This window comes from Cetorhinus maximus, chromosome 13 (assembly GCF_964194155.1).
Source record: "Cetorhinus maximus chromosome 13, sCetMax3.hap1.1, whole genome shotgun sequence".
Classification (NCBI taxonomy): Eukaryota; Metazoa; Chordata; class Chondrichthyes; order Lamniformes; family Cetorhinidae; genus Cetorhinus; species Cetorhinus maximus.
In genome coordinates, this window is record NC_135891.1 from 94,803,129 (window position 1) to 94,823,243 (window position 20,115).

Here is a 20,115-nt window from a genome sequence, read left to right on the forward strand (position 1 = left end):
ATCTGTTTTAGCTCAGTTGGCCAGATGGCTAGCATGTAGATTGGATTGATGTCAACAGCGTGGGGTTCAATCCCCGTTCCAGCGGAGGCAGGCTTCGGGCCTACCTTCGTGCCCTAGCCAAAATGAAAATCACAGCACTTTGCCATGGTTTAGCGAATAATCACCAAGGACCTGCCTTTGGACAGAAAACTGAAGATGATTACACTCATACAAACTAGCTACCATATTTAAATTAATTTGAATTTTAACACCAAAACTTTGAAATGCAAAACGCTTCCTCCAAATGCAAAGAAACAGGTCGTTTGGTCCAAACAGTCTGTGTTGGCGTTAATCCTTCAAATGAACAGAATTCATTTAGCCATTGTAATATCTCTTTAGTATCCATTCCATGCATCACCTATCTAACTCTTAAATGTTTAGATTATTTCTGCATCAATCAAGAATCCCTGCCTTTCCCACCATGAGCTCTGTGTTCTGCCAACTCTTGCCTCTTACGTACCACTGCACCCCACCCCACCTTCTTTGCCCACCATTGGTGGCCTCCAATTGTTCAGCCCAAAACTCTGGAAGTCCCTCCCTAAACCACTCTGCCTCTCTCCCCTCCTTTAGGACCGTCCTTAAAAATCTAACGACACACCAAGCTTTTAGTCACCTCTGCTCATTAACGTTCCCCCACTAAGCGGCACGGATGCATGGCAGTGCAGTAATCAGGAACATGCCGATTGCTGCACAGCTGCATCCAAGCAATGTTCCTTTTAAAGGTGCATGGCAATCTTAAAGAGACCGATCAACGCAACAAATAGGTCACCCACAGCAAACAGGACATACAAATTAGGAAGAGGAAGCCACTCAGCTCCTCGAGCCTGCTCCGCCATTTAATAAGATCATGGCTGATCTGAATATAACCTCAACCCCACATTCCTGCCTACCCCGATAACCTTTCACCGCCTTGTTAATCAGGAATCTATCTCGCTTTTCGTTGAAAATTTTCAAAGACTCTCTTCCTCAAAAGGCAGTGAAAGCAGAGTTCCAAAGACTCTCAACCCTCAGGAAAAATTTCTCCTCATCTCATTCTTGAATGACGACCCCTTATTTTTAAACAGTGATCCCCTAGTTCTAGATTCTCCCACAATAGGAAACATCCTCACCACATCCACCCTGCCAAGACCCCTCAGGATCTTAAAGGTTTCAATCAAGTCGCCTCTTACTCTTCTAAATTCCAATGGATACAAGCCTAACCTGTCCAGCCTTTCCTCACAAGACAACGCATCCATTCCTGGTATTAGGCTAGTAAACCTTCTCTGAACTGCTTCTAATGCATTTAGATCTTTCTTTAAAGGAGGCCAGTACTTTACACAATACTCTAGATGTGGTCTCACCAATGCACCGTGCAACTGAAGCATAACCTCCCTACTTTTGTAATCAACACCCCTCATAATAAATGATAACATTGTATTAGTTTTCTTAATTACCTGCTGTACCTGCATACTAACCTTTTGTGATTCATGCACTAGGACACCCAGATCCCTCTTAATCTGAGTTCTGCAATCTCTCACCATTTAGATAATAAGCTTTTGTATTCTTCCTGCCAAAATGAACGATACCACATTTGCCCGCATTATACCCCATTTGCCAGATCTTTGCCCACTCATTTAACCTATGTCACTTTGTAGCCTCTTTACGTCCTCTTCACAATTTACTTTCCTACCTATCTTTGTGTCGTTCGCAATTTAGCAACCATTCCTTCAGTCCCTTCATCCAAGTCATTTATAGAAATTGTAAAAAGTTGAGGCCCCAGCACTGATCCCTGTAGCACACCACTTGTCACATCCTGCCAACCAGAAAAAGACCCATTTATGCCATCTCTCTGCTTCCTGTTAGCTAAACAATCTCCTATCCATGCCAATATGTTACCCACTACATTATGAGCTTTTATTTTCTGCAATAACTTTTGATCTGGCACTTTATCAAATACCTTCTGGAAATTAGAGGGAACATTGTTCCTAATATTTCCTCCTTTGGATTGGTGTCAATTTTTATTTAATTATTGTCCTGTTAATCACCACAGGATGTTTTCCTATGTTAAGAAAGTGCTTTATAAATGCAAGTTGCTTTTGACATTGTTTAAATTGAGGGAGCTGCACTCGCTCACAACTGGGGCACTGGAAGTCTACAGGAAATCCTGTGCTGTGAAAGGAAACCATTTGCATTCTTCCTCCTGCAAGAAAATCACAGAAACTGCTTCATTTCCAATTGTGGAGAAGTCAGTAAATACATAACTTCTCTCCTTATGGCTATGCAGACCACAGAGAAACAAACACTGAATTAAAATAAACACATTTCGTGCTGAATTTTTTTTTACCTTCAGTGCATCAGGTTGTGCAAAATAAATGATTCCTCCAAACTTTACGGACAACCAGATGTCAATCATTTGTGCAGCAATATGACTAAGTGGCAGGTAACTAACAATAGTTTCTTGACTCTCAGTAGCTGGTCGCAGATTCACCATATTTCCTGCTGCATAAGCTGTCCATGTTAGCTGCAGTTATAAAAGAAGTATTTTAATGGTCCCATAGCCAGAAATGTATTACTAAACATAATGCACAGCTTTCATTATTCCCACCCCCCTCCCGCCATGAGAGGAGTGTGATGCCAGCATAGTCCATTCTTCAGTCATCCCATTTTGTCCCGAGGGGACAGCATGCCATCTTTTTGAATGGCTGCAGTTCTTGTGATGATGGTATTCCCTTGGTGGGAAGTAATAAATAACCAACACATCTATTGTGCTTTAAAAATTAATATAGGTTCTTTTCCTTTATGTTTCAGTTTCAAATTTACAGCATCTGCTGAACCTACATCAGCGAAGGCAGTTCTGCTCAGATTGCTGCCACGTAGCCTGTAGAGATGGACACTTGGAGGATGGTGTGTACAGGCGGTGACATCTGAGTTATATTGCTACAAAGTACACTTATAAATACGATAGAAATTCTTTATTTCACCCTGAATTAGAAACTTTTTGTATTTTTGTGTATAAAATGTAATTCTCGAGAAAGGTCATTTTGGTTTATTTTTTGTATGTATAGTCAAGAAGCTAAATGCTCTGATAAAAGCAAAATATTGCAGATGCTGGAAATCTGAAACAAAAACAAAAATAGCTGGAAAAACTCAGCAGGTCTGCCAGCATCTGTGGAGAGGAAGACAGAGTTAACATTTCGAGTCCGTATGACTCTTCATTAGAACTGAAGCTAAATGCTCTAATGGCTTGCATTAAAACATAGCTCTTCAACCAAAGAATATAACACACATTTCATCTTAAAGAGGTGGGCTTTGACAAAACTGGGGTCGGGGGAGCAACAGAATCATACTAGTGAGTGACTTTAACAATCCAATGATGGCCTTGGGTAAAAAAATAATGCAAGGATAAAGAAAAGGGACATCATTCTAGATTGGTATGTTGTTAGCCAAAGAAATGGGAGAGTGCTGGATCAAATTCCATAAAATTAAGTAGGACAGGTAGGCAATGTAAGTGATGCAAACGTCTAAGAAAAAGTGACCATAACATAATTAGATTAGTTTTGCTTTTAAAAAAATAAACAGGGTCTTCGAGCAAATAGAGCAGAAATTCAATATGACAATACCAAGGACGAGAGACTGGAGTTCTTTTCGGACAAGCCAATTAGTAACGTTTGAATCTATAACTAGGGGGCATAAATTTATCCAAGGATCAGGGGAAAGGTCAGGATATATTGCTCTTTGTAAACATAGAGAGCTTTTAAGATATGAAGGGAAGCAATTTTCAACTGTTGGGCTGGCGATGAAGGCGTGAGGGGGAGTTTAGCAACGCACAAAGCCTACCTAATGCAATCTTTGGGCAGATCTGTAAAAGGACGAGCCAATGGTCTGCCTGTTTCCAGCGAAGGGCAGGTGAACTATGCATAAGGGTCCTACGCCATGTGTTGGATTGCGTTTGTAATTTTCAGGTACAAATGTACGGAATGTGCACCATATTGAAGGACCCAAACTGCAATCTTCGAATGGGCCAATCAAGAAAAGGCCATTTTTTTTTGGAGAAAAGAAAGAATTTGGTCCTGGGGAGTGCTCAGAACAGGCAAGTTAAACTCAATGGTTTTTGTGGGGTAGGTGGTGGTATGAATTTTGACCCAACAACATTGAAGGAACAGTGAAGATGGATCCATGTCAGGATGGTGTGTGGTGTGGAGTGATAAGAGTTCTAATGTATATGCTGGCTTAGTATAAGTAATGCAGTATTGGTACAGCTGCATCCAGTTGGGGGACTAATACAACTAGTACTGCATTAGAAAAAAAAGCAAATGTCACAACAAAAATTGGTGAATATAAAAATTTGAGAAAGATATAAAAAGATAGCTATAAATAAAACTGATAATCAAAAAGCAATAAAAACAAAAACATTGTGCACATTATTACAACTCCAATTAATTCAACAAAATTTAACAGTTTTCAATATTAAAGCTTCATTTTCTCTCTCTCTCTCATGGGCCACTACAGCTAACAGAATGAGATATAGACACTGGTCCTTTATTCTTTCATGGAATGTGGGTATCACTGACAAGACCAGCATTTGCTGCCCAGCCCTAATTGCCCTTGAATTGAGTGGCTTGCTAGGTTATTTCGAAGGTAAGAGTTGCCCACATTGCTGTGGGTCAGGAGTCATACGAGGCCAAACCAAGTAAGGATGGCAGATTTCATTCCCTAAAGGGCATTAGTGACCCAGGTGGGTTTTTAAGATAATCAATAATAGTTTCACGGTCACCGTTACTGAGACTAACTTTATATTCCAGATTTTATTAATTGAATTCAAATTCCACCAGCTGCCAAGGTGGGATTTGAACCCCTGTCCGCTGGGCATTAGCCTGGGCTTCTGGATTACTAGTCCTGTGACATTACCACTATGCCGCCATCTCTCCCCACTCAGCCAAATAGAGGGTGAGGTTGAATGACAGGCAGCTGTGGATTCAAATATGTGCAGCTCTCTCCCGTCATGATCCAGCCTCCGGGAGTGTTGGGAGGGTGATAGCATCTTGGCCGCAAGCAGCGAGTAGTATATTAGGCCAATTAACAAGCTTATCTTGCCACTCAGCAAGAGCCCGCTGAGGCTGAAACATGGTCAAGGGATGTAAGCTGTCTTCCAGTAGCAGACCAGGGCTGGGCGGGGTATAGAGGGCCAGGACTCCATCCAAAACTAGGGAACCCACCTACCCCTCCGTGGTTGCTGGCTGCCCAGTGGAGGGGTTGCCCTTCCACGACAATGGCCTGGTGCCTGTGGCCTTTTTTTTTTTTAAAAACTATGAAAAACTTTTCAAGTCATATCAGGGGCACCTTCATCTCGAGGTGCCCTCTCTCTCTCTTACCTGCATCAGCAGCTCCGACCTCTGATGGTGGGCCTGCCAATCTCTCAATGCTGGAGGCCCACCTAATTGGATGGGGCTCTCAGAAGCAGCCACTTAACTGGCCACCTCCTCAAAAACTTCCCTTCGGGTGGGTTCCCGACCTGTATTTCCTCACAATGGCGGAATCAGGGCCTACTAAACGAAACTTCAGCCCATGATATTTTTAGGCCTAAATCAAGAACTTAACTGATTTTACTTTAAAATGGAAAACTACATTTTTTTTTAATAAAAGGCTATAATAAGCTGTGACATTAAATCAAACATGAACAACATACATCGTGTTAACAGCGTATCTCTTACATTATCATGGCTCAGCATGACTCCCTTTGGCGGTCCAGTAGTCCCCGAAGTATAGATGAGCGTGCAACATTGATTCGGTTTCTGGGAGGCAATGATCTCGTCAAGTTGTGAATCGGGCACATCCTTCCCAAGCTGCATGAATTCTGCCCACTTTTGGAGATATAAGAAAGCACGTTATCAGAGACATCTCCAGAAGTTGAATACAAATCTGCTTCTTGAGAATATTCTACCTCGAAAGAAAAAAACCTCCAGTAAATTGGTTAGCCAAACCCACCCCAGAATAAACCCAAGTTGACTCCCTCTCACTATACCATACCTATCTAGGCATTTCATTCTCCTTTCTTTCAGGGCACCTTCTAATACTTTATCCATAGCAAGTCATAGGCCAAGTGAAATTTCCTGAGCCCCTCTCATGCTCACCTGCAAAGACTCAGGTTATATTTCACAATACTTTACAATAGAAACACGAGATAACAGAATAAATAAAAATGATAAAGATATGGAGGTGTAACATATAATAAAACAAAATCACACGTCAGGAAACATCCAGCTAAAAACTGAAAATGTGTCCGGTGCACAAGGTGCTTAGTGAAGTCGCACTGGCTCCCCAGGGAACAGAAGATTTGACTTCAGTGGAAAGCTTCTTCCACCATCAGTGCTATGAAGCAACAGTGAGCAGTCCAGAACTGGAGAGTAGTACCAGACTAGGGTAACTGAGCACGCTCACTGGGACAGCCTAGAGTGCTAGTTGTATACATCAGAAAAGAACCATCAAAATTATAGCAAAGGAGGAAGCTTTTAATCTCATTTGTAACAGTAGCAGATCTTCAATGGAAGCCATCTGATCTAATCCAGTTTCCTTTTATATTCTTCCCTTTTAAAATATCTAATCAATTCTTTTTTAAATTCTGGTGTAGTCTTTGCCTCAATATGGGAAAAAAAACTTTTTTGAACTTTCCTCTTTGGTTAACTGATAATCCTGACTCTGGTCTTTGTACATTTTAACTACCAACCTACTGTTGCCTTTAAGGGAATGTTTTGCTGTTTAGCAGCTAGTTATAAATACCAGACATCTGGTTACCAGAATTGTTGAAAATGTTTGTGGTGCATAATGAGAATAAATTGCTTCAATCAATTGGAATTCTACATTGCTACATGATTATTCAAATCCAAAAGTGTTTCTTAGGCTGAATCTTAGTTATACCTACAGTGTAAAGATTTGGTCTCTTCTCCTTCAGTTCGTCCTTGTACTGCACAATTGCTTTGAGGTGCGGAAGCTGATCCTGAATCTGAAAAAGGAATTATATCTTACACACATGCAAAAACACAAAAATAACTTATCACATGCACAAGCTAACTGTGCAAGAGATGATATTCCATTAAAGATATTAAAACCTAGAAATTGCTGTGTGTGATATTAGAATGCAAGTGCTTAATACATTCATTCACATTATTAAAATAAACAATTAAGAACACAAAGTCTCAATGAGATAAATAGTCATCAGTCTCACAGCTGCCAAATGGTAATGGGAAGGCAGAAATGGATGATAATTAAAGAAAGAATTTAAAAAAAGATTAGAAATAAAATTCTCTACAGAGAGAGTGGTTGGGATGTAGAATATTCTGCCACAAACTGTTGTTAAAGCATTGTACCCCTTTAAAAAGGGAAAGGTAATTTATTGAAAAAAAGAGGAATATTAAAGGATTTTTTAAATGCATTCATGGGATGTGGGTGTCGCTGGCTAGGCCAGCATTTATTGCCCGTCCCTAATTGCCCTCGAGAAGGTCATGGTGAGCTGCCTTCTTGAATCACTGCAGTCCATGTGGTGTAGGTACACCCACAGTGCTGTTGGGGAGGGAATTTGAGCATTTTGACCCAGCGACAGTGAAGGAACGGGGATATATTTCCAAGTCAGGATGTTGAGTGGCTTGGAGGGTTCCCATGTGTCTCTGCTGCCCTTGTTCCTCTAGATGGTAGTGGTCCTGGGTTTGGAAGGTGCTGCCTAAGGAGCCTTGGTGAGCTGCTGCAGCACATCTTGTAGATGATACATGCTGCTGCTACTGTGGGTTGGTGGTGGAGGGAGTGAATATTTGTGGACGGGGTGCCAAGGATTTGATGCGCAGCAGAGAAGGGTTAGATGTGGGGGGCAAATATTGGTATAGAACTGACAGTCTGAATGTCCTGCTATAGTGCTTAATGGCTGGAGGAAAACTCCATGAATATAAAGTAGTAAGAATAGAAAATGAAGACATTAACTAAATATAATGAAGGATTAACACAGTGGGAGCACAATGAACACTAGAGTGTGTATCCAAGAATAATAGATCCCAACTCTTAGAATTTAAATCTTACACTGCATTCTCAAGAAATACAATGGACTGATTACAATAAATGTATATATCACTACCATTAATTAATTAGAAGAAATCATATATATCATTTGGTTGATCCATACACTCAAGCACAATGTTATAGCTCTTAGCTGACCATATAGGAAACAATTACTAACAATGAAAATATTTTATCTTTTTTTAAACAACCCTGATTCCCTGCACAATTTCAGGAATAGCCCACAAACCTGCAGGATCTTCTGTAGTTGCTTGTTGTTCTCTACGACCATGATATTAGCTTGACTATCACTTGCTACATAGTGACAGGCTTCAGACGAATTTGTAGTATAGATTCCGACAGCCAGTCCACTACATGAAGCAGAAAGAATAAAAAAAAATCTGTAAAAGTGCAAGGCTCCGAAAATCTGTAGCCACTGCAGCAGGCAGCCACAAGTCCAACGGGTTTGCCCATAAGACATAGGAGCAGAAATTAGGCCATTCGGCCTATCGAGTCTGCTCCGCCATTCAATCATGGCTGATAAGTTTCTCAACCCCATTCTCCCGCCTTCTCCCCGTAACCTTTGATTCCCTTACCAATCAAGAACCTACCTATCTCGGTCTTAAATACACTCAATGACCTGACCTCCACAGCCTCCTGTGGCAATGAATTCCATAGACCAGAACAGCCACGGCAACATTTACTGGATGGTCTGGATGTGGGGGGGGAGATGGAACATCCAACAGCCACTCCGAGGTCATCAGCATAAGGAGGATCAGGGTTAGGGGGCAAGGAGTAACTGGTTAGGGAGCCTCTGCACTTTAGGCCCTCAATTGGGACCTAACGTACAAATGAAGCAGATATATCTAGTCTCACCTTGTGTGACTTTGTCGCTTTAAATTCAGGAGTCACTTTACAGTACGTAGAATATGCAGCACAGAAACAGGCCACTCCACCCAATTAGCTGGTGCACACGAGTTTCCTCCCATGTACTCGCCTAGCTTTGGAAATATCTATCAGTCACTTTCTGTGGTAGTGAGTTCCACATTCTAACCACTCGGAGTAAAGATATTTCTTCTTATTTTCCTATTAGATTTATTAGTAGCTATCTTGTATTTGTGGCCTCGAAGTTCTGGATTCTCCCACAAAATGTCCTGTCTACATCTACCCTGTGAAAATTTTAAAAACCTTTATCAGCTCTGCTCTACATTTTCTCCTTTCTCAAGAAAAAAAGTGCCAACCTATTTAAGCTTCCCTGATAGCTGTAATGTTTCATTTCTAGTACCAAACTTGTAATTGTTTTTTTGCACTTTCTCCAGCACATGTCTTTTTGTATAGTGTGGAGACCAGAATGAGGTCCTATACAGGTTTAACATGTCACTACAGTTTAAATTTCGGATCCCTAGAAAAAAAAACCTAGTGCTTTGTTAGCATTTTTTAAATGCTTTGCTGACCTGCAACGATGCTTTTAATAATTTGTTCAACTTTCTGCCTATTGCTCTTATAACTCATTCAGTTCCTTAATTTCTAAGGTTAGGTGGTGTCTGTTTCTTCTACCAGAAGAACTTATATACCACATAAGTTGACCTGCATATAAAACAACCCCTTTGTTTTGGTGCCAAAATGCACGTTTAGGCCTACACTTAGCATATTAGTCACCAGCCCCATCCCACATTTTTCAGCAAATAAATGCATGTTTAGGGCTATACTTGGCTATACTTTAGGTATTAGAAGTTGGCCTCAAGTTTTCATCTGAGAAACACATGTTTCGGATCGTGCTCGTTTTATAAGTCAGCACACGGGGTCAAGCAGGTGACATGGGCCGTGTTGCCAAGAAGATGCGTGGGAGTTTAAGACATGCCCACACAGAGCAGCACAACGGCTGACAAACAGAAATGGATCCTCCTGCACCAACACCAGCGGTTCACATATTGTACTCGGTGCACAAGTCAATTCCTGTTTTTGGAAGGATTTTTTGTGGCTCCAAAGGTTGACTTATACGCCATGATCTACTGTTATCCGTATTAAAAATTAATTTGCTGTTAACTGTCCTGTCATTAAGTTTTCTAATGACTTCTTATTTTCTTCCTCAGTGTTAACTGTATCCCCCCCCAGGTAAGTATCGTAGAAATAGATAACTCTGTCAAAATTTTTATAAATCCAAATCATTAATGTAAATTATAACAGTGGTCTCAGCACTGACTTTTCTGGAACACTTTCCTCCATTCTGAATGATCACTCTTTTCCCCTACACTCTGCATTCTATTTTTTAGCCAATTTGCTCTCTGTTCAACTATTTGTTCCATAATTTTAAACAGTACTTTTGTTTTGAGTCTACCATGTGATGTCTTATCAAAAGGCTTTTGATAATCTAAGTATGACATCTACTGCATTGCCCTGTTCTGCTCTTTCCATTATCCCTTCAAACAGTTCTATCAGATTAGTGAAGTGTGACTTAGCTTTTTATGCTGTCTTTTTTTATTATACTATTTTATTTTATTTTCTATCTATAGAATCACTTCCGTTGGGATATATTCCAGTGTTCTTTCCATCACTGTCATTAAGCCTAGCGTCTATAGTCCCCAGATTTTATTCTACCTCCCTTTACGTCTTTAGGAAAAGTATTACCAGTCCTCTGGCACTATCCCATCTTCTATGGAACTTCTGTACCTCAGCTATTTCTTTCCTCTTTCACTTGAGCTCTATTAATTATCCTTTGAAAGAGTTCCACTGTATACCTTTAATTCCACACTAATTTCCTCATAATTTACTCTTTTCCAATTTCTTACTTGTGTTACTTTCAATCTGAATCTTGAACTTTATAATGTCTGAATTAAAATGGATTTTTAGTCAATAAATTAGTGTATTGTCCGTGCTAAATGTTAATTATGTGGGGCTGTTGGTATTTTCTTTGTAAACACAAACCTTGACGTTTAACCTAAAACAAAAACAGAATTACCTGGAAAAACTCAGCAGGTCTGGCAGCATCGGCGGAGAAGAAATCAGTTAACGTTTCGAGCCTTCATGGCCCTTCGGCAGAACTGAAGCATAGTTAGGAGAAGAGAGAAATATAAACTGGTTTAAGGTGGTGGGGGGGGAGTTGAGGGTGTGGTGATTGTGGAGATAAGCAGTGATAGGAGCAGATAATCAAAAGATGTCACAGACAAAAGGATCAAAGAGGTGTTGAAGGTGGTGATATTTGTCTAAGAAAAGTGCTAATTAAGAATGGAAGACAGGATACTCAAAGTACAGCTCTAGTGGGGGTGGGCTGGACAGACTAACAAGGTTGTAGTTTTAGATTTAAAAATAATGGAAATAGGTGGGGAAAGAAGAATCTATATAAATTATTGAAAAAAGGGGGGGAGGGGGAGAAACGGGGTGGGGATGGGGGGAGGGGGAGTTTAAGATCTAAAGTTGTTGAATTCAATATTCAGCCCAGAAGGCTGTAAAGTGCCTAGTCGGAAGATGAGGTGCTGTTCCTCCAGTTTGCGTTGGGCTTCACTGGAACAATGCAGCAAGCCAAGGACAGACATGTGGGCAAGAGAACAGGGTGGAGTGTTAAAATGGCAAGCGACAGGAAGGTCTTTCTTGCGGACAGACCGCAGGTGTTCCGCAAAACAGTCGCCCAGTTTGCGTTTGGTCTCTCCAATGTAGAGGAGACCGCATTGGGAGCAACGAATGCAGTAGACTAAGTTAGGGGAAATGCAAGTGAAATGCTGCTTCACTTGAAAGGAGTGTTTGGGCCCTTGGACGGTGAGGAGAGAGGAAGTGAAGGGGCAGGTGTTGCATCTTCTGCGTGGGCATGGGGAGGTGCCATAAGTGGGGGTTGAGGAGTAGGGGGTGATGGAGGAGTGGACCAGGGTGTCCCGGAGGGAATGATCCCTACGGAATGCCGTCAGGGGGGGTGAAGGGAAGATGTGTTTGGTGGTGGCATCATGCTGGAGTTGACGGAAATGGCGGAGGATGATCCTTTGAATGCGGAGGCTGGTGGGGTGATAAGTGAGGACAAGGGGGACCCTATCATGTTTCTGGGAAGGAGGAGAAGGCGTGAGGGAGGATGCGCGAGATATGGGCCGGACACGGTTGAGGGCCCAGTCAACGACCGTGGATGGAAAACCTCGGTTAAGGAAGAAGGAGGACATGTCAGAGGAGCTGTTTTTGAAGGTAGCGTCATCAGAACAGATGCGACGGAGGCGAAGGAACTGAGAGAATGGGATGGAGTCTTTACAAGAAGCGGGGTGTGAGGAGCTGTAGTCGAGGTAGCTGTGGGAGTCGGTAGGCTTGTAATGGATATTGGTGGACAGTCCATCATCGGAAATTGAGACAGAGAGGTCAAGGAAGGGAAGAGAAGTGTCAGAGATGGACCATGTGAAAATGATGGAGGGGTGGAGATTGGAAGCAAAATTAATAAATTTTTCCAGGTCCCGACGAGAGCATGAAGCAGCACCGAAGTAATCATCGATGTACCGGAGAAAGAGTTGTGGGAGGGGGCCGGAGTAGGACTGGAACAAGGAATGTTCCACATACCCCATAAAGAGACAGGCATAGCTGGGGCCCATGCGGGTACCCATAGCCACACCTTTTATTTGGAGGAAGTGAGAGGAGTTAAAGGAGAAATTGTTAGACGTTTAACCTGCTGTTCCTGTGGTGGTTGAGGCGAGCTGTAAACAACAGGACCTGCCTGGAAATACAGGTTTTGTAACTCTAATTAATTGCACAACCGGACTGTCTGGTACAGTAAACAGGAGAGATTTGTCTCTCTAAATATATCATTGAGAGAGACTAGAGGGAGAAAAAAGAGGGGGAGAAAAAAGAGAGATTTGGCAAAAGGTTTAATGCAGTGCCTTCCAGAATCTGATAACGGCAGACTAGAATGAAAGGACTCCAGATAAACATTCTTTTTGTATGCAAGTACCTTGTCAGAATTAATCACTGCGCTTTATAATGCCTAACAGGGCAGTGAGGAGTATTGGCAGTAACATTCTATTGTTTTAGTGCCTACAGAGGCATGATACACAATCCCAGACAGTGACTCAAAGTCCTATTGGGCTCATATTCATCGGCTTATCCAGTATTTTGCTGTTTACTTTCTTTTGAATAAAGATCTGACTATTTCGAGGTTATGTTGCATTTATTTTTCCATGCATCCACTATTTAACTTCTCAATTTGCAGTTTTGGCTATGATGACTGAAACTGTTCATGATATTTCTCCAAAGGATAAATAACAGTTCTGTTGAGTTTTTATATAGAATTACACAAAAATATTTTAAACTAAAAATAGGGGTCAACAATATCAATCCAAAACAGGAAGAATATGGGTTTTATGCTGGCTTGTTTTTGGATTATGATAACATCAGTTTAAAACAATATTGAATGACATACATATTTCATTGAAAAATTACTGTAAGTCAAACCAAAAAATACATTTGTTGATTGCAAGATTTTTAAAATTGCATGACGGTTCTATTACCCAGTGATGTGCTAGAACAAAGGGACGTGTTAACTTAAAGGGAGATATGAAATGGGCTCAAAACGTCTGCCTGCATTCAGCATCATGGTTCACACATGAAGTGTGGACACTTGGACAGGTACCAGAGGGCTGCCACCCCAACATGACAAAAGGGAAGCCAACTGGAAAGAAGCTCCATTTACCATCGTCAGCCCTATTAGACATTGCAACGTCCGCTATCGCAGTCTAATCAATAATTTGTGCCATACCCTGCCAGGATTGCTCCAATGTCTGCAATGAACCACTCTGGAGAATTGAAACCAAGGATTCCAACACCATGGAAACGTTGGAGTCCAAGCTGTAAGTAAAGAAGTTAAAAGATTGTAAAGACAATGGTGTTTCCATTCGTAAACAATCAAATTACAGCCCTTAAAACACACACAAAACAATTTGCACAATGACATATTATTTTAATTTTAAAGCAGTTAAGCTACCTAACACAATTTAATAAATCGCAGCAGGTTTGAGTCTCCGTTAGACACCAAGAGCAGGTAATACCAGATTGCTGAGCTGGCCGAAATGAGCTTCTTGTTCGGGGTGAGGGTGACTGGTGGAAGCTTCAATGTAAACTAGAATGGGAGCGGGAGCTACACACTATTTCACTAATTAGTGGCAGTGGTTTAATTGGCAATCACAACGAACCAGAAATCTTGGCATTCAAGTTCGACAATTCACATGGAAGTCTGTTAAAGGGCTGGGAATGGTAATGTAAATGCCATTAGGGAAAACGCACTAAAGACATAGTGGGCTCTAAATTAGACATAAATTGGGAGCAATAAGAACCAAAGCAGAAGGGCAGAGACATGAGCCTGATCTGCAAGGATGGTTGAAACAATGCCAAATTGGTCAGGACCTTATATTAGACAACATTGGAATCCACCTTTTGTTTCATATTTTCATGGGATGTGGGTATCACTGGCAAAGCCAGCATTTGTCACACATCCCTAACTGTCCTTGAACTCAGTGGTTTGCTAGACCATTACAGAGGACAATTAAGAGTCAGCCACGTTGCCATGGGTCTGGAGTCACGTGTAGGCCAGACTGGGCAAGGATGGCATTTTTCCTTCCCTAAAAGGACATTAGTGAGCCAGATAGGTTTGTACGACAATCAATGATAGTTGTCCTGGTCTCCATTACTGAGACTAGCTTTCAATTCCAGGTTTTTTTAAATTGAATTTAAATTCCACCAGCTGCTGTGGTGGGATTTGAACCCAGAGCATTAGCTTGGGCCTCTGGATTACTAGTCGACATTATCACTATGCCACTACCACTCCTAAATGAGCATAGGCCTCATTTCAATATTGAAATGAGGCTCTTGATCCAATTTCAGAATAGGACTCCCAAGCTCCATTAGACTAGTCTCGCCACGTGTAAGATTCGATGAGTATACGTTATCTTTGATTTGCTCAGTCTGCAGTCCTTACAAGGCACAATAATCAGCCCTTCAAACGTAAAGTCCCCAAAACTTCGGGAAATATATTTTGTGAAGTCCGAATGAGCCCACCTTCGCTCCCCTCAATATTATCCCTTCCACCCACCCTAGACAAACCAGTGGGACTTGGTGCCAGCTGGAATTAAGTCGCAACTGCCAAGCTGAGTCAGAGCACCAAACTGTTATCAGCAGTTTCCATGAATAATAAAGATGAGGCCTGGAGACATAATTACATGGCACTAGCTTTGCTTATTAGGTAGAATCATTTAACAGCTGCATTCACGAGTCAGGTTAGATTTAACAATCAAAAAGTAATCTAAATAAGCTTATAGATAGTATAACGTATTATGGAACTGACAGTGTTTCATACATGCGGAAAAAAATATTTCCATCTACCTTCAGGAAGCTTTTTGCAGCATCTCTGCATTCATTATAGTACTGCTTAAACGTTATCGTCTTCCACTGTTCACCGTGCTTTGATGCAAGGGCCATATAGTCGCCATACTTTTCAATAGACTCCATGAACATTTGGTGTACAGTAATTGGTGGCTGTTCTGGGCAATTTGGACCTTCCACTCTCAGTTTGATCTCATCATCTTTATTTGTGGTGCAGAATTTTGGGTCAGCAGAGCCTAAGCTCTGTGTGACTATCTGAAGCACATCTTCTAAAGAAAATTAGAGCAAGGATATTTTAGTGATACTGCTTTGTCTCCACCGTAAGTCACCAAGATCTGTCCGTGCCAGTTATAAAATTATGCTGAAGCATTTGCACCAAGAGGCACTCCAGAATACATAATGATCAGAAACTGAATTTACATTAACATGAGAATAGATTTCTTACACCAAGACCCGGATTTTTGTAGAGTTGGAAGGGGACCATCCAGTTCTACTTAAGAGTACTTAAACCTGTCCTCATTATTCATGCTTGCCTGAGAACCCAGATTCATAAAATAATTATCCCAGTAGGGGGTTGTGTTTTGATAACTGGAGAGAACTGTTGACTTTGCTTGACTGACATCTTTAAGTGGTTAGAATAAGTTGTTCTTCTCCATGATCTCTTTCGTCAATGTCCCAATGTTTAGTTGCATAATATTAAGAGGTGTTAAGTGCTGAAGCTGCTGTTATTGGCACTTTAATAGTCTTATTATCAATTTATAAAGGTTGTAGAAACAGCAGATTTTTTTTTCCCAAAAGAAGATTTGTGACTGGATGTTGTTTTCTGAACAGTTACACATATGCCATTGTTACTATATGTATATTGGGTGAATGAGCATCGAAAGGCCATGAATTGACATGGAGGGTGAAGGCCCTTGGGGGTGGGTGGGGGGGCAAATGGTTATACAGGCCAAGAGAACGGGAATGGGTATGGATGGGAAGTGGGTGGGGTTGAGGGTGTGCGATGGGCAAGGGCTAGAAGGCCTAACATCCTTTAATACAAGTGGGACAAAGTCCCAGTGAACTGTCATGGGCCTTCTGACCAGCCCATCTCAGCACTCAGCCTCCCCAGTGTCTGCCTACGCTCTGCTTCTGGGGTTGGCGGACCATACTCCATCCTGCAAAGCATCTCACCAAAAGAAAAGTTGCCAAAGCAATTATGATAAATTTCAAACTAATGCATTAAAATTACATTTTCTAATACCACAATATTCATCCCGTTGCTTCTCTGGTTGAAATTTGAGCAAATGCTATTTTAGGAGCAGTTTGTACTTCCAGAAATATAGAAAATAGGAGAAGTAGGCTATTCGGCCCTTCGAACCTGCTCCACCATTCATTATGATCATGGCTGATCATCCAACTCAATAGCCTGCTCCCGCTTTCTCCCCATATCCTTTGGTCCCTTTTGCCCCAAGAGCTATATGTAACTCCTTCTTGAAAACATACAATGTTTTGGCCTTAACAACTTTCTGTGGTAGCAAATTCCACAGGCTCACCACTCTCTGGGTGAAGAAATTTCTCCTCATCTCAGCCCGTATCCTCAGACTGTGACCCCTGGCTCTGGACTCCCCCATCAGGAACATCCTTCCTGCATCTACCCTGTCTAGTCCTGTTAGAATTTTATAGGTTTCTATGAGATCCCCCCTCATTCTCCTGAACTCCAGCGAATATAATCCTAATCGACTCAATCTCTCCTCATATGTCAGTCCCGCCATCCCAGGAATCAGTTGGGTAAACCTTCGCTGCACTCCCTCTATAGCAAGTGCATCCTTCCTCAGATAAAGAGACCAAAACTGCACACAATTTTCCAGGTGTGGTCTCACCAAGGCCCTGTATAATTGCAGCAAGACATCCCTGCTCCTGTGCTTGAATCCTCTGGCTATGAAGGCCAACAAACCATTTGCCTTCTTTACCGCCTGCTGCACCTGCACGCTTACCTTCAGCGACTGGTGTACGAGGTCACCCAGGTCTCATTGCACATTCCCCTCTCTCAATTTATATCCATTCAGATAATAACCGGCCTTACTCTTTATGCTACCAAAGTGGATAACCTCACATTTATCCACATTATACTGCATCTGCCTTGCTTTTGCCCACTCACTCAGCTTGTCCAAATCACACTGAAGCATTCCTGCATCCTCCTCACAGCTCACCCTTCCACCCAGCTTTGTGTCATCTGCAAATTTGGAGATATTATATTTAGTTCCCTCATCTAAAATCATTAATATATATTGTGAATAACTGGGGTCCCAGCACCAATCCCTGCGGTACCACACTAGTCACTGCCTGCCATTCGGAAAAAGACCCGTTTATTCCTACTCTTTGTTTCCTGTCTGCCAACCAGTTTTCTATCCATCTCAATACACTACCTCCAATCCCATGTGCTTTAATTTTACACGCTAATCTCTTATGTGGGACTTTGTCGAAAGCCTTCTGAAAGTCCAAATAAACCACGTCCACTGGCTCGCCCTCATCAACTCTACTAATTACATCCTCAAAAAATTCCAGTAGATTTGTCAAGCAGGATTTCCCTTTCGTAAATCCATGCTGACTTTGTCCGATTCTGCCACTGTTTTCCAAGTGCTCGGCTATTAAATCTTTTATAACGGACTCTAGAATTTCCCCCACTACCGACGTCAGGCTGACTGGTCTAAAATTCCGTGTTTTCTCTCTACCTCCCTTTTTAAATAGTGGGGTTACATTAGCTACCCTCCAAACTGTAGGAACTGTTCCAGGGTCTATAGAATCTTGGAAGATGACCACCAATACATCCACTATTTCTAGATGCACTTCCTTAAGTATTCTGGGATGTAGATTATCAGGCCCTGGGGATTTATCGGCCTTCAATCCCATCAATTTCCCCAACACCATTTCCCTACTAATACTGATTTCTTTCAGTTCTTCCCTCTCACTAAACCCTGTGTTCCCCAACATTTCTGGTATGTTATTTGTGTCCTGTTTTGTGAAGGCAGAACCAAAGTATGTATTTAGTTGGTCAGCCATTTCTTTGTTCCCCATTATAAATCCCCCTGTTTCTGACTGCAAGGGACCTACATTTGTCTTCACCAATCTTTTTCTCTTCACATACCTATAGCAAATTTTACAGTCAGTTTTTATGTTCCCCGCAAGCTTACTCTCGTACTCTATTTTCCCCTTCTTAATCAATCCCTTGGTCCTCCTTTGCCGAATTCTAAACTGCTCCCAATCCTCAGGTCTGTTGTTTTTTCTGGCCAATTTGTATGCCTCTTCCTTGGATCTAATACTATCTCTAATTTCCCTTGTAAGCCATGTTTGGCCATCTTTCCTGTTTTACTTTTGTGCCAGACAGGAATAAACAATTGTTGCAGTTCACCCATGCGCTCTTAGAATGTTTGCCATTGCCTATCCACCGTCATCCCTTTAAGTAACGTTTCCCAATCCATCATCGCCAACTCGCGCCTCATACCATCGTAGTTCCCTTTATTAAGATTCGGTTCCTTAGTCTCAGGATCAACTATGTCACTCTCCATCTTGATGAAGAATTCTATCGTATTATGGTCGCTCATCCCCAAGGGGCCTCGCACAACTAGATTGCCAATTATTCCTTTCTCATTACACAATACCCAATCTAGGATGGCCTGTTCTCAAGTTGGTCCCTCAATGTATTGGTCCAGAAAACTATCCCATATACACTCCAGGAATTCCTCCTCTACGGTATTGCTACTGATTTGATTTGCCCAATCTATATGCAGATTAAAGTCACCCATAATTAGAGATGTTCCTTTATTGCATGCGTCTCTAATTTCCTGTTTAATGCCATTCCCAACATCACCACTACAGTTTGGGGGTCTATATACAACCCCCACTAACGTTTTTTGCCCCTTAGTGTTTCTCAGCTCTACCCATACAGATTCCACATCGTCGGAGCTAATATCTTTCCTCACTGTTGTGTTAATTTCCTCTGTAACCAGCAATGCAACTCCACCACCTTTTCCTTTTTGTCTGTCCTTCCTAAATACTGAATACCCCTGGATGTTCAGTTCCCATCCCTGATCACTCTGCAGCCATGTCTCCGTAATCCCGACTATATCATACCTGTTTACATCTATTTGCGTGATTAATTCATCCACTTTATTGCAAATGCTCTTCGCATTAAGGCACAAAGCCTTAAGGCTTGTCTTTTTAACATTACTTGTCCTGTTCCCACTATTTTTCACTGAGGCCCTGTTTGATTCTTGCCCTTGATTTCTCTGCCTATCACTTTTCTTATTCCCCTTTCTGTCTTTTGTTCTTGACCTTGATTCCCCCTCCTCTGACTCCTTGCATAGGTTCCCATCCCCCTGACATTTTAGTTTAAACGCTCCCCAACCACTCTAGCAAATGTTCCCCCAGGACATCAGTCCCGGTCCTGCCCAGGCGTAACCTGTCCAGTTTGTACTGGTCCCACCTCCCCTAGAACCAGTCCCAATTTCCCTGGAATCTGAAACGCTCCCCCTCACACCATCTCTTCAGTCATGAATTCATCCAATATATCCTGCGATTTCTACTCTTGACTAGCACATGGCACTGGTAGTAATCCTGAGACCACTACCTTTGAGGTCCTACTTTTCAACTTACTTCCTAACTCCCTATATTCTGCTTTTAGGACCTTATCCATTTTTTTTTTAAACCTATGTTGTTTGTACCAATGTGTACCATGAC

At 41.8% G+C, this 20,115-nt stretch overlaps 1 protein-coding gene across 3 annotated transcripts in view; it reads right to left on the minus strand.

The window, feature by feature from the left end:
• acsbg2 (acyl-CoA synthetase bubblegum family member 2) overlaps window positions 1-20,115 on the minus strand; it is a 55,327-nt gene that overhangs the window by 16,978 nt on the left and 18,234 nt on the right. For 2 of the 3 annotated variants that reach the window (XM_078555835.1, XM_078555839.1), the window contains exons 4-9: window positions 15,397-15,665; window positions 13,778-13,866; window positions 8,309-8,429; window positions 6,938-7,018; window positions 5,730-5,879; window positions 2,363-2,539 (exon numbers count right to left, since the gene is read on the minus strand). In XM_078555835.1, coding sequence (XP_078411961.1) covers window positions 2,363-2,539; window positions 5,730-5,879; window positions 6,938-7,018; window positions 8,309-8,429; window positions 13,778-13,866; window positions 15,397-15,665 — 887 coding nt within the window. The remainder of the gene's footprint in view (window positions 1-2,362; window positions 2,540-5,729; window positions 5,880-6,937; window positions 7,019-8,308; window positions 8,430-13,777; window positions 13,867-15,396; window positions 15,666-20,115) is intronic. The other variant, XM_078555836.1, reaches the window with a different exon arrangement.